Source organism: Coregonus clupeaformis, chromosome 12 (assembly GCF_020615455.1).
Source record: "Coregonus clupeaformis isolate EN_2021a chromosome 12, ASM2061545v1, whole genome shotgun sequence".
Lineage (NCBI taxonomy): Eukaryota > Metazoa > Chordata > Actinopteri > Salmoniformes > Salmonidae > Coregonus > Coregonus clupeaformis.
Genome location: NC_059203.1, coordinates 40,149,667 through 40,164,616, shown reverse-complemented (window position 1 = coordinate 40,164,616; position 14,950 = coordinate 40,149,667). Strand labels below are relative to the sequence as shown.

The following is a 14,950-nucleotide window of genomic DNA, read 5'->3' as shown; positions in this document are numbered from 1 at the left end:
TGGAAACACGTTCTCTGGAGTGATCAATCACGCTTCACCATCTGACAGTCTGACGGACAAATATGTGTTTGGCAGATGCCAGGAGAACGCTACCTGGCCCAATGCATAGTGCCAACTGTAAAGTTTGGTGGAGGAGGAATAATGGTCTGGGGCTGTTTTTCATGGTTCGGGCTAGGCCCCTTAGTTTCAGTGAAGGGAAATCTTAACGCTACAGCATACAATTATATTCTATTCTTCCAACTTTGTGGCAACAGTTTGGGGAAGGCCCTTTTCTGTTTCAGCATGACAATGCCCCCGTGCACAAAGTGAGGTCCATACAGAAATGGTTTGTTGATCGGTGTGGAAGAACTTGACTGGCCTGCACAGAGCCCTGACCTCAACCCCATCGAACACCTTTGGGATGAATTGGAATGCCGACTGCGAGCCAGGCCTAATTGCCCAACATCAGTGCCCGACCTCACTAATGCTCTTGTGGCTGAATGGAAGCAAGTTCCTGCATTAATGTAGTGGAAATCTAGTGGAAAGTCTTCCCAGATGAGTGGATGCTGTTATAGCAGCAAAGTGGGGACCAACTCCATATTAATGCCCATGATTTTGGAATGAGATGTTCGATGAGCAGGTGTCCACATACTTTTGATCATGTAGTGTAACAGTGTCATTCATTTACATTGATTTTAATGAGCTCCACTGAGATATTTTTACCTTTGTGGTAAATCAAATTAAGACCATTTAGAACTCAATGTGACCCAATTATTTTATGCCTTTGTAAAACCAGTGTGGTTTTATTTTATACCCTGTGGTCTCTGCAGTTGGACCGTGTCTGTCGTTCCTTGAATCCCAGGCGATCGGGAGCGTGAGTGGTGTAGGCTCTGGAAGGAAGCCAGAGAGGCAGAGGTGCACTGGCGTGTTCAAATTTGTCTAACTGTGCGTTAACATGACATTAACTGACAACACCACAACGACCCCTGGCACTATAAACTAGGTTTCTTGTCTTTGTCTCTTCAGAAATAAAAGTGTAAATGCAGATTGCGGTTGTTTAGTTGCAGCCTGTTTTTATTTACTCCTCTTTGAGAAAACATCATATGCTTTTTTCTGTGGTTATACAGTAACTACCTCAGTTCTGCCTAGTTCCTCCTCTGCTTGTTAAAATAATACTGCATCTCCTCATTGCTGCAAACCATTATTATCATTCTGAGCTCAGTCTATTATTTCCATATTATACAGTAAAGGCTGCACATGCATTATGCTTCCTGCATCAGTGTAGTGTAGTGTTTATTATGCTGTAGCATTGACATTGTATTAGTTTGTCACTTCTTATCAGAACATATTTTCATCTCACTCTGTGTGTAGTCACTATCCACGGCATGCTGTCTTTGAGTTTATGGGGTGTATCATGCTCCATGCCTAGCTGCAGATATTCTCAGTATCAGACAAAGCACGGTGCTCAGGATAGTTAACCCTGTTGGGTGCTCAGTGATCTATGGAGAACTGCTGAGTTGTTAAATCTAGCCCTCTCTGCTCCTCAATGGTGAATCATAAGGCACAGTGCATCAATAAGCCCTCCTAGTAATCTAATAGGAAAGGAAAACAGTTGTTTTCTGTTGCGTTCAAAATCTGTATCCTCTGCTATAGTAGGGCATGTCAGTCAGTACACTGTTTGACTTCCTCGTGTCGAGAGTACTGGATGGGGTTCTATATGCAAGAGGTAGTCCCCTGTAGCTCAGTTGATAGAGCATGGCGCTTGCAACGCCAGGGTTGTGGGTTTGTTTCCCACGGGGGGCCAGTATGAAAATGTATGCACTCACTAACTGTAAGTCGCTCTGGATAAGAGCCTCTGCTAAATGGCTAAAATGTAAATGTAAAAGGCTACACCTCATATTGATACAGAACCATTTAGACATGTTGCTGAGATCTTCGACGTTCAATTTGGATGTTGAAAATGCATTTATTGCAGAAATAATTAGTTATATTTACAGAATTATGCCCTTATGCCCTCAATACTACAAGTATGGCAAAATCCTTTGTGCAGAAATATACTGCCTTAAATGCATCTTGGTGTATTCTTCCCCTCACAAAGACCTCTGTTCAGTGAAAAGACTGTTTACTCTATCTTGGTGTCTTTGGCTGTGAATGGACACTCTGTGAGCCCAGTTTCTTTCTGTCTTCCAGGTTCGCCACAAAGGAACCAAACGGTTTGTTACTCTACAATGGCCGCTTCAACGAGAAGCATGACTTCATCGGTGTGGAAATCATCAACAAGCAGATCCAGCTCACCTTCTCTGCAGGTAGGAGGGGATCTGTTAGAGCACGTCAGTCAATTTACCCCAAATCTACATTTGGTTGTTTTTGAAATATCATCATGTGATTATTGTTGCAGGTGTTGACACACTGAAGCCCTGATTCAATGATGTGTGAGTAACTTTTGCTGACTGTTAAATTTTTTTAGGTGAGACCAAGACGACTGTGTCACCGTATATCCTTGGAGGTGTCAGTGATGGCCAGTGGCATGTGGTCCAAGTTTACTACTACAACAAGGTATGTCAGAGAGAAACCTGTGATGGGCTGGTCCTTGTGATCCTACAAGATGTAGACTGGTTCAACAGTTGACAAAACACAGATTTGCTGGGTCTGGGCTGAGATATAACTTGGGTCTAGACTAGCCTCTGCCGAGTCCCCAACAACTGGATGTTCCTGTTTTCAGGGAAATGGAAAGAGAGCCTCTAACGCGACTTCTGCTTTTGGACGTTATTAACAAGGCGACACTCCATCTTAACTCCTCCTCCACATTTACTGGATTGGCTGAACAGTGCAGAAAACCTCCCCCAACTGTTTTTTTTTCTTCTTCTTCTTACCAAGACCAGTATGTAGGGGATCTAGTTTCAGGCGTTTCTTTTTCTCCTGCTACTTTAGGTAAAGACTGACTTGAGCTCTTTGTGGTGCAAAGGTCAGACTAGGTACCGAAAAGGCCCACTATAGGCTTGGCTTTATCAGACCCCACTCTGAAGCCCTGAGCAGGAGGACTAAGAGCAGTTAATTTCCAACATCAGTACAGTACATGCCTAAACTGAATTATGTTTGTCTCTTACCACAGACTTGAAATAACAGACATATTTTCTTAACATGTTTGGCCTGCAATTGACTTGCATACCGGTAATTGATTTATGAATGTTGTGTAGTATTGTGAGTAGAAATACCTGTAAATTCTGGTAGATCTGGATATACATTTATACTGTACTTAGTGTCCTGCTGATTCCATATCCATTTATACTAGACCAGCTGTACTTCATTAAGTGTCTGACAGTGACTGTCTATAGAGTGATGAGGGTATTCTAGTTGGACCACACTGGGAGTAGAATACCCTGAATCCTCTGTGGAGGTTCACTTTGCAGCTTCCTGTTAGAACTGCTGCTGTGTCATTCCAGAGAACCACCGTTGATGGGACAGTGGAATGGGAAGCGTGCCAGACAGACATAGGAGGAATGAGAGCGGGAGAAAAGGAGAGAGGGAGGGGGGATGAGACAGCCAGACAGAGGAATAATATAATAAAATAAACTCTCCATACAAACGAGATATAAGCTTCAAAACTTATTTATTTCCATATCAACCAGTGAAGAATGCATGGAACTATACCCCCCACCCCACTAACCCTTCCTCCCTTACACCCATCCTTTTCAGACCCCCCCCAGACCAACACACAGGATGTTACATTTTAGTCTATTCAGGAAGTCACTTTGCATCATAAAGCTGTTGCTAGGCAACCTCCCTAGTGTGGATATTCTATTCATGGTCAATGATAACATGGCCATGTCAGATTTCAGCCAGCAGAATGTGAGGGAACACTTCTCGTGAGCCATTGGAGGAAAAGTATTTGGTTCCCTTCAAAGTGAGGACATTATTCTCTCAATCACTTTTTTTTACAATCCAACAAGTCCAATGAAAGTCTCCATCTTTTGTTTTAATGTTGACCTAGTCGTTTTTGAATTAAACAGACAATGGCAGTCTCCAGTGACCTACAAAGCGTTTCCTCTTGAGTGCCCACTGTCTACACTGTAATGCCTTTGATTAGGTGTTTTCTTTACTATCACATTTTACCAGCTAGTTTCCTACTCATCATTTGCGCAATACAAAGCATGAAGTCAATAACATGGAACAACCATCATTTTAGGCAGAGGCCCAGACCAATGGAAGGGACATATTCCTAGAAAACTGCCCAGAGATCATTCAGGGGCCTAGTTGAACTAATCCCCCCAAATTAAAATTCTCAGCCGCTGCAGCAGCAATGGGCTCATTGGTCCAAATCCAGTGAGTCATGGAGGTAGAATGATGGCTCCTCCCATCTGAGGTATCCCACGCCTACCGGCCCTCCCAGGCCTGTTCCTGTCCGCGTGGGGTGGGTGGGATGAGGTGGGGCGGATTTTAGATTGAAATGTGCCTTTCAGGGGAAAGGGGGAGTGTGGAGAATGGCAATGATCACTGCCTTTGTGCTTCGCTCGGCCTCCAATGGGACCATGGGCGGTGAATGATGCGGCCCCAGGGAAGGTGCCTGGGAGAGGAGCGAAGAAACTGGGCAGGAGAGGAGCGAAAGGAGGGAAAAGAAAGGCAAGAGAGAAGTATTGACTTGGGCTTTGAGCGGGACACTGCGCTTCAGGGCTAACCTCTCTGGTTGCTATGGTGTTTCCAATCAATCTCAGATCTCCTATTACTGTTGTTTGCTCCCTTGCCCCTCCTGTCTATCCATGGGTGATGGTGAACTCATATTCCCAGGATTCCCTGTCACCCCGTTGTGAGGGGAACAGTGTTTAATGTATTCCTGAGTAAATATGTGCTCTCCAATCATCTCTGACAGGCCAAGGCTTTGTGAGCAGACAGAGCGGCTGACAGACAGTAGCAGAGTGTCATTACAGGAGAGTCAACAACCGTGACTGATGGGGGCTGTAGTTCAGCGAGCCAGGGGCTGCTGGGAGTGATGGCCCAATGTGTAGGTCAGTGAAAGAACCAGCGAATCTGGACCACAGTCTGTTCCGGACCTTTCTCAACTGAGGGGAACTGTGGAAAAGAGCGTGTCGGGTGATTTGATGTGTGACCATTCTAACAGACCATCTCACACTGCCGGTTTGTTTGTTTCGGAGTCCCAACAAATTAGTTTCCCACTGCCTCACCAGGGGTCAACTAAACGATGAAGACATTTTGGTCAACAATCTTGTGAATGGAAGGTTTAGAGGTTCATAGGTTCTTTCTACCTTTCTAGTAGGCTGGTGTGTTGTGAATAATGAAATCCATTTGCAAGTATTTCGGACTCAAATCAGCAAAGCAAATAATCCTGTTTGCCGGTTATTAGATATGATAATAAGATAAACCTCTAATGCCTAATGGGAGACAGAAGAGGTGTTTAAAGAGGAGGGCTCATGTTTGATCAGTGCAGTGGAACAATGTAATTAAGTCTCCATCTTCTCTCTCACACACAGGCAGCCGTCAGTGATCACAAGACCCACAATGAACTCCACCAGTATTCAGCTTCTCACAGACAGCCCCTCAATGGGACAGCTGTATTAATAGCACGCTGCATGCACAGATATAATCTAATCTACTCACTGGATAGGGGGATACAGGGTTGAAATGAGAACCATGTGAGGGAGATGTTCTGTGGCAGTGTCTCAGTCCGAAGTGCTCCAGGGAGATAGGATGGGACTCTACGGTCATGACCTACAATATTACAGCTGGTTAGATACGTTATGTCAGCAGTGTCTGTGTGTGTAAGACCCACCTAAACTCCATTTGTCTGGTCTTTATTCTTAGCCCCTTTTGATTAAAGGGCTCAGACAGTTATTATGGAAACTGCAGGAATATGTAGCAAAAATGGCTTATGGTAACATGAAGTTATGCTATGAATAAGTGGAGCTATTTGTGTTTTTAGTTTACAAGACAATATTCTAAAATATTCGCAATCCTCCCTATCACGTGCATTCCTCATCTCTCAACAATCAGGCCACCCAGGGCATCATATCCTCCTTGTACTCCACACTGCACAGAGAATAATCCTATCTGGTCTGTCCACAGCTCAGTGTCCAGCCCCAGGCCTGGTCAGTCAACAGTGGGAGGGTGGTCAGGGGTGGTCACCCCTCTCATTACAGTGCTGCTAGCATAGCCGTAGCTGACACGAGCTCTAACTGGGCTGACGGTCAATATGAGCTCTGTGTGACCTAGGGGAAACGCTTGTGTTTGTAAAGAGGTTGTGACCTTTATTGACAGGACCGTTATTCTTCCCCTCTCCGCCCCTCCTCCTCTTGTTTCTCCCTCCATTGATTCCTCTCACAATGAAAGAGATCCTTTGTTGAGAAGAAGACCGTTACTGTCCTGCTGAGCCGGGCTTTTCCACCGTGTGTGTGTCTGTGTCTGTGCCTCTTATGCTTTTGGTTATGTCCTAGCCTCTGACTTAAACTGTGGCTGTTTTGGCTTTAAATTATTGAAGCACTGAAAACAATTATGATTAGGTAAATTGGGGTGATATTTAAGAATACTGTTGGTCTGAACATAAAAGCTAGTGGCGGAATATTACTTCAGAATTGATTCAAACTTTTCATTAGGATTGTTAAAGCTTCTTAAATTCTTTAAATGTGTGAAATTGTTTCAGGTCTTTTGTTGTTTAATTGAAGCACTTGACTTAACTTGAGAAAATCCTTATCTCTAGGGTGAATGTTTCAATGAGATAGTTAGTTTTTTTTTTATGCTAGTTTTTACACTTGATATTTTGCATTTGATAGAAATAGAAATGTGATTACTATGTTTTTGACACCTTATAAGACAGATTTTGTTATGATCACACTGCTGAGATGTGTAGCACACCTTAATGTGTAATTAGCAACCCTCAGGCAGACAAGCAATCTATTTATATGTGCTGAGCAACCAAAAATACTTCACAGTGACACACACAAGAAACAATGAGATGGATATTCTGAGACAAAAGATTCCACACATTTACTTGCCTTTTCTATTCTTGAATGTTGTCTTTTGTAACTTGAAGAAGAAACCTTAAGTATTACCATATTTTTAGCATCAAGCAGTCCTTGAGATGCACCTGTGAATGTATTTTCAGAGAATGCTCCTCTGGACACTCCCAGAAGGCTCATTATAGCTTAATGTGTGCTTTTCCTGTCTATCTCGCCATCCATAACCAAACACTACTTACCTGGTATATGTCCACCTTCTGCCCAAACACATACAGTATTGCCCATTTAGGAAGGAACATTTTATTTTATTTGGAATAGTGGCACTTATAAATGCTGTACTGTTTAGAAACTCTCACCCATGTGCTGCTATTTACAGTAGTTTGTCAGGTGAATTCCTCCCCACCTGCTGTAGGTGTTCTGTCCATAACACTGGAGCCAAACTCAACAACTCCTCTTCTCTCCTCACAGCCAATCCTAAACCAGGCCGGCATGCTCCAGGGTCCTTCTGACCAGAAGGTTGTCGTAGTAACCGTGGACAACTGTGATACCTCAGTGGCGCTGCGGTTTGGTAATGTGATCGGGAACTACACCTGCTCTGCCCAGGGCAGCCAATCAGGATCCAAAAAGTAAGGAAATGGGAGGGGCTTACTGGTATTTCATTGTGCAATGTTATTTGCCAACAGATTATAGTAGAGTTTAGTAAAAGCAATATTAGCCTTTTGTTGCCATGAATTCTGTTTTTACATTTTGCCACAAGCTGAACTTAACCTCTTGATCTAGTGTACTATTGTCATGACCCCAAGAGAAAAATTGAAATCCCAATTTTCTTTCCTGAGCTAAACATGGCCCTCATTATGGGTTATCTACAGAAATTATTTTCAAATAAGTCTGTCACCTCCAGCATGTAAAGCATCGTAAACATATTTTGGTTCAGTTGGGTGTTGATCTGTTTTCCTCCCTGAAAAAAAATCAAGCTGCAAAATGTTTGTGATAAATATTAAATGAACACTGTTTCGGTGTTTATGATGTGTTCTGGTATAGAAGCCAAGCTAGTAGAAGCCGAGCTAAGTGTTTATGATGTGTTGCGGTATAGAAGCAGAGCTGTGTCAGCTTCTAAATGTGTCTGTGTCCTGTCTGTCTGCTGTAGGTCTTTGGACCTGACTGGTCCTCTCCTCCTGGGGGGGGTGCCCAAACTGCCTGAGGACTTCCCCATCCAGAACCGCCAGTTTGTGGGCTGCATGAAGGACCTGAGGATCGACAACCGCCACATCGACATGGCTAGCTTCATCGCTAACAACGGCACCCTACCAGGTCAGTAACCTTGCACATTGCCATTTGACTGAACCATTCTGATACCATTTTGTAGCCATCCACCCAAGCCTACTGTTTTAGTTGAGAACAGTATGAGTTGTGTTGGGGAAGTGGATGCATCTTACATTGTAACGGAAGTTTATGAATCGTTAATAATGAGGTTGGCTGGAACTTTTCCTCACATCCCCAATACCTTCCCAGGATGCTCTGCTAAAAGACACTTCTGCAACAACAACCCGTGTCTGAATGGAGGGACCTGTGTCAACCTGTGGGGCTCCTTCAGCTGTGACTGCCCCCTAGGATTCGGAGGCCGGAACTGCGAGAAGAGTAAGTGAGGTGTTTTATTTTTATTTATTTATTTAACCTTTATTTAACTAGGCAAGTCAGTTAAGAACAAATTCTTATTTACAATGACGGCCTACACCGGCCAAACCCGGACGACGCTGGGCAAAATGTGCGCCGCCCTATGGGACTCCCAATCACGGCCGGTTGTGATACAGCCTGGAATCGAACCAGGGGGTCTGTAGTGACGCCTCAAGCACTGAGATGCAGTGCCTTAGACCGCTGCACCACTCGGGAGCCCTAGGTTCAGTGAAGTAACAGCATTGCAGGAGGGTGGAAAGCTTCCTCATATGGTTAAAACATGAGATCAAAGCTAACCAGGTTTTGTTGGCCCCGTGACCTACTACCATTATAGACCCTTTTGGTTGAGGGACTTTACAAGCGTGCATTAGGAGGACTAAGTGACCCATCAGACAGACAACATCCCCCAGCTCTCCTGACCTAGACTTAACTAGGGTCTTTGTAGTTGATGGACTGTACCATAACTCAACAACCAGGTGGTTACAGTGACACTGGCCATTTCATTTGCTTCTTAGTGCTGTGGTGTTAAGAGCACCTGCTATATTGTATTTTCTTATCATTTTGAAACATGCCTTTTTGAGTGAACTAGTGTAGATGTAGTGCAGAAACATTTGCATAGACACCATGAACAGGAGATATGATGATGATGCGTAGAGGGAATTGGCAGAGCTCTAAATAACTGAAGTAAGCTCTTCATCCTTTTAGCATTGGCTCTTTCCTGGCACAGATCAAGCCAGTCATATTTTATTTAGCTAACATGATGGTTTCGTAAGCCTGTTGTGCATACTGAGTATTACTGTTTTATGCCAGCCATTTCACAAGGATTGATGAGGGTCCCATTTGTGTGTATGACAGCTGCGATGTGATATGCCAAAAGCTTTTATGAATCTGTCATGAGGGAGCATATTACATTTTAATAGAGCTATATGTTTAAACATTTACTCTGACATAACACCTCGGACATGTTTAAGGTGAAGTATTTAGTTTTTCAGTTTGAGAGGGTTATGTGTATGTAACAGCATTACTAGTGTCCATTTCTCGTCTCAGCTCCTCTGTGCTCTGCAGCTGTTTGACTTGCTGATTTACAAGCTGGGACAGCTTGAAGAGAGAGGGGGAGGGAGGAAGGCCCCATGTGAGGGCAGAGGGAGAGAGTGAGAGAGAAGACAAAAGGGAAAACTACTAAAGAAATGGTCAATTACCCAAAAGCATCCCTGTTTTAGTTTAGAGTGAAATCCAGTGATAAAGGACCACTTCTTTCTCACAGTTAAGGGGTGACGGAGAGGCTGGATGATGAAAGAGGGATGGAGAAAGGGTAAGAGGTGGAGGGAGGGAGGGAGGGAGGGAGGGAAGAGTGGAGGGAGGAAAGAGTGGAGGGTGAAGAACAGAGTGCAGCAGGTTAACCCATGTGACTCCATCTCAAGAAGCGAGGGAGAGAGGAAAGCATAATGTACTGTAGTGTAGTAGCATGCTACTGGTCTTTTTTAGATAGTGGGTGTCAATAGCATGAATGTTAATGTTCTACCAAGGCCATTAACTATTCAACGTCACTACAAAGATCACAATCAAAATATAACCTTTAAACTTACAGTTTGTCATAGGATCGGCGGCTAATAACCATGGAGCAAATCCCCGGCATCTCACATCCTTTCTGACCACAGCTGACTCTGGATCTACATGAGTATGGGGGATAAAGTACTTTCATAGTTAATCCCATGAGTATACTTACCTAGAAGGATTACTTTATCCTATCCCAGGTATTCCTTAAAGAGGTGGGGTTTCAAATGTCTCCGGAAGGTGGTGAGTGACTCCGCTGTCCTGGCGTCGTGAGGGAGCTTGACACACTGCAGTGAGGAACTGAGAATATCAACCTTTTCATGGATTATGTTTCAAACATTTTTGTAGCTTTAGACCAGAGCCAGACTGCACAACAACCACTGTCCCCTGGGCTCTCTCTCTCTCTCGCTCTCTCTCTCTCTCTCTCTCTCTCTCTCTCTCTCTCTCTCTCTCTCTCTCTCTCTCTCTCTCTCTCTCTCTCTCTCTCTCTCTCTCTCTCTCTCTCTCTCTCTCTCTCTCTCTCTCTCTCTCTCTCTGTCTCTCTCTCTCTCTCTCTCTGTCTCTCTCTCTCTCGGTCTCTCTCTCTCTCTCTCTCTGTCTCTCTCTCTCTCGGTCTCTCTCTCTCTCTCTCTCTCTAGCCAATGACAGGCTTAGCGCTGCTGCTTGGTTTGTCATTAATTTTTGATGGACGTTGCCTGTCTGTGTGACTGGGGTGTTTTGCATCTCTGTGAAGAGTGCCACGGTCTAATGAAAGAGAAAAAACATGTCTAACACCCAGCTAAAAGTGTCACTAGTACCTCTCTTTCTCTGACATGAAGAAGGGACAGAATGCCTCTCTGTCAGAATGCACAGACTGCAGGTCAGATACACATGCATGTGAACACATACACACATACACCCCTGAGTGCTATCTGACTGACACTCATCACAAGTACTAGTGAATAGGGGTAGGAGGCATGTTGAAGTCTCTGTGGTATTTGGCTCCTGTTACTGGCTGTGTTTGTACAGTATTCGTTTATTGAATGGTTATCGAGTTTCAAATTGCCACAGATACTGTTATACCCATATAGCGACTCCCAAGGTGTTAATTCCACTGACTTTTTAATTAGATGTTTTCTGTATTCATCATAGACTGTCTAGTAATCTGGCCGCCAGTCATTGGAGTTGGGTTGTTCAGACTTGATCACAGAACATATTACGTGAGAGTGGTACTGACTCACTGTCACATGTCACCAACGGTTTGTTAGATAGCAGCCATTTCCTCATTCACTCTCTCGCTCTCTACCCATCTGTCTCGCTCCTGCTATCTCTCTATCTCTCTCGCTCTCTATCCATCTGTCTCGCTCCTGCTATCTCGCTATCTCGCTCTCTATCCATCTGTCTCGCTCCTGCTATCTCGCTATCTCTCTCGCTCTCTATCCATCTGTCTCGTTCCTGCTATCTCGCTATCTCGCTCACTCTCTTTCCCCCTCCTTCTCTTCATCCCTCATCCCCCTCTCTCTGGTTGTGTGTTGCAGTGATGACCAACCCGCAGCGTTTCCTGGGTAACAGCCTATTGCAGTGGACTAACCTGGCGGTGGTGGTGACCGTTCCGTGGCATGTGGAGCTCATGTTCCGCACACGCCAGCCTAGTGCCACCTTGCTGCACGTCAGCGCCGGACAGCACCACAACCTCACCCTACAGGTACAGAGAAAACACACTTAACTCACTCCACATTGTCTCGGCCCACATAACCTCACCCTACAGGGTCTCACCCACACGCCCTCCTCACAACCACCCACACGCTCTCACACACACATGGATGGTCTCTCTGCCTCAATTAAAAACCGTATAAATGCCATAGTTGTGATAAAATGAGCTGCCACCTCTTAAGCAAGGTGTCATAAGTGAACTTGAATACAATACCAAATTAGATGTATACAATAGTACAGTAGGTTTCAAAAAAATGTTTTTTATGAATTTCCTGGTTCAATCATTCATTGAATTGTTACTGCGCGCAAAATGTTTTAGACCAAACACCAGGCAGAGTAATACCAGATTAACAGCTGCAGAGCAACAGAGTGGCGGGGTGGAGAAAGAGAGCGAGAAAAGAGGGTGAGGAAGGAGAGGGAGAAACACAGTAGGACAATTCACACACACACACCTGGTCACTCACTCATGCACTGACCCATCACACTGTCCCTTCCTTGAGCCCTACTCCCTACTCTTTGTTTAATCTTTTTTCTTCCTTCGGTTTAGCCTGGCATTGTTTTGATTATTTCTACAACTGGAAAGTGACTTTGGATCCTTGAAAAGCGCTATATAAATACAGTGTATTATTATTATTATTATTATTACCGACTATCTCACGCCAGCAGAGGCCAGGTCTGCAATATCACAAATCAGCCCTCCTCAATCTGGCACATACATACACCTCCAATAACATGACCCATGAATAGGGAAGTAAAATAAGAGGCGTATACCACAGGCCACTGTAGGCCACATCATATTATATTACACACAGTATACTGCATATCATACAGTTATACAGAATTCGATCCCTTCTGAAGCAAAGAGAACATAGCCAATGGTTTTGCGCATTCCGTTTTGCTAGGGATTATTGTTTTCTTTCACTCCTTTTTTTATCCAATTATGCATGTTTCCCCCTTAGTGTGGTGTTGGAGTAGATCAGTGCATTGTAGCATGTAACCCCAGCATGACTCCAACAGCTCACATGCTGTTCATTGACTACAGCTCAGCGTTCAACACCATTGTCCCCTCCAAGCTCGTCACCAAGCATGGAACCTAGGACTGAACTCCTCTCTCTGCAACTGGATGATGGACTTCCTGACAGACCAACCCCAGGTAGTAAGGGTAGGCAGCAACATCCTCCACCACGCTGACCCTCAACGTGGGGGCCCCATAGGGGTATGTGCTTAGTCCCGTCCTGTACTCCCTGTTCACCCACCTGCGCACGATTCCAACACCATCATCAAGTTTGCTGATGATTCGACGGTGGTAGGCCTGATCACTGGTGACGATGAGACAGCCTACAGGGAGGAGGTCAGTGACCTGGCAGTGTGGTGCTGAGACAACAACCTCTCCCTTAACGTCAGTAAGACCAAGGAGCTGATCCTGGACTACAGGAAATAGGGGGTTGAGCACGCCACCACCCACATCGACGGGGCTGCAGTGGAGCGGGTCGAGAGCTTCAAGTTCGAGGTCCAAATCAATAAGGACTTTAAAATGGTCCACACACACGCACACATTCATGAAGAAGGCGCGACAACGCCTCTTCCCCCTCAGGAGGTTGACAAAGTTTGGCATGGGTCCTCGAATCCTCAAAAAGTTATACAGCTGCACCATTGAGAGTATCTTGACTGGCTGCATCACTGCTTGGTATGGCAACAGCACCGCCCTCGATCGAGGACCTCTATATTTTTGGCAGTGTGAAAGGAAGGCCCAGCAAATTGGTAAAGACCCAAGCCATAGACTGTTCTCTCTGCTTCTGCATGTCAAGTGGTACCGGTGCATCAAGTCTGACACCAATAGGCTCCTATACAGCTTCTATCCCCAAGCCATAAGACTGCTAAATAGCTAACAAAATGGCAACACGGACAATGTGAGTTGACCCTGATACTCCAACACACACATAACATGCACACACATTTATACTGACTCTACACACTCACATTCAATCTTCATTTACACTGCTGCTACTCTGTTTATCATACATCCTGATGCCTAGTCACTTTACCCCTATACATATCTACCTCTATCACTTCAGTATCCCTTCTTACTTTCTTGTGTTCTTCTTGTTTCTTATTTCTTGTGTGTTTTTATTCTACTTTGTTATTTTTAGTACTAGATTGATATAGATTACTGCATTGTTGGGTTTAGAGCTTGCAATAAAGGAATTGCACTGTACTTGTGCATGTGACATTAAAACTTGAAACTTAAAACTTGAGTGACTGTAGGTTAGTTGTTGTAAAGCTCCACCTGTTGGCTGTCTGGGCAGCAGCATGACTTTAAATATTTGATGGTGTTGAGACAGCCTGTCCACTAAAAAACTACTTATCCTGAGATCTGAGAGCTGCCATTTCAGGCCTTTCAGATGGCAGCTGTCGTGTTTGTCTAGTCAGGTACCTCTTTTGAAGTCATAACCGTCCAGCAGCTATTTTAAAGTTGGTTTATTTTAAAACTACTTTACTACTGTATTACCATAGATTGTCTGATATGGAGGAGAGGAAAAGGTCACTGACTCCGTGAGTATGTAACGTATGCATACTAAATAAGTTATTTCTCTCTCTCCTGCATTCCCTCACCTCTACCTCTCTCTCTTCCCATCCCCTTATCCCTCCCATCCTTTCCCCCACATCTCTTGTTCTATCCCATCCTTTTCCACCTCTCTCTCCTATCCCCCCTTTCTCTCTCCTCTCTCTCTCTCTCTCTCTCTCTCTCTCTCTCTCTCTCTCTCTCTCTCTCTCTCTCTCTCTCTCTCTCTCTCTCTCTCTCTCTCTCTCTCTCTCTCTCTCTCTCTCTCTCTCTCTCTCTCTCTCTCTCTCTCTCTCTCTCTCTCTCTCTCTCTCTCTCTCTCTCTCTCTCTCTCTCTCTCTCTCTCTCTCTCTCTCTCTCTCTCTCTCTCTCTCTCTCTCTCTCTCTCTCTCTCATTCAATTTAAGGGCTTTATTGGCATGGGAAACGTGTGTTAACATTGCCAAAGCAAGTGAAGTAGATAGTAAACAAAAGTGAAATAAACAATAAATATTAACAGTAAACATTACACTCAGACGTTC

General features: G+C 44.5%; 1 protein-coding gene across 5 annotated transcripts in view; it reads left to right on the top strand.

Moving 5' to 3' along the window:
* Positions 1-14,950, top strand: part of LOC121577655 (cadherin EGF LAG seven-pass G-type receptor 2-like) — an 88,541-nt gene that overhangs the window by 52,177 nt on the left and 21,414 nt on the right. For all 5 annotated transcript variants that reach the window (XM_045223853.1, XM_045223851.1, XM_045223850.1 and 2 more), the window contains exons 4-9: positions 2,170-2,285; positions 2,447-2,535; positions 7,416-7,573; positions 8,095-8,258; positions 8,460-8,585; positions 11,693-11,859. In XM_045223853.1, the coding sequence (XP_045079788.1) occupies positions 2,170-2,285; positions 2,447-2,535; positions 7,416-7,573; positions 8,095-8,258; positions 8,460-8,585; positions 11,693-11,859 (820 nt within the window). The remainder of the gene's footprint in view (positions 1-2,169; positions 2,286-2,446; positions 2,536-7,415; positions 7,574-8,094; positions 8,259-8,459; positions 8,586-11,692; positions 11,860-14,950) is intronic.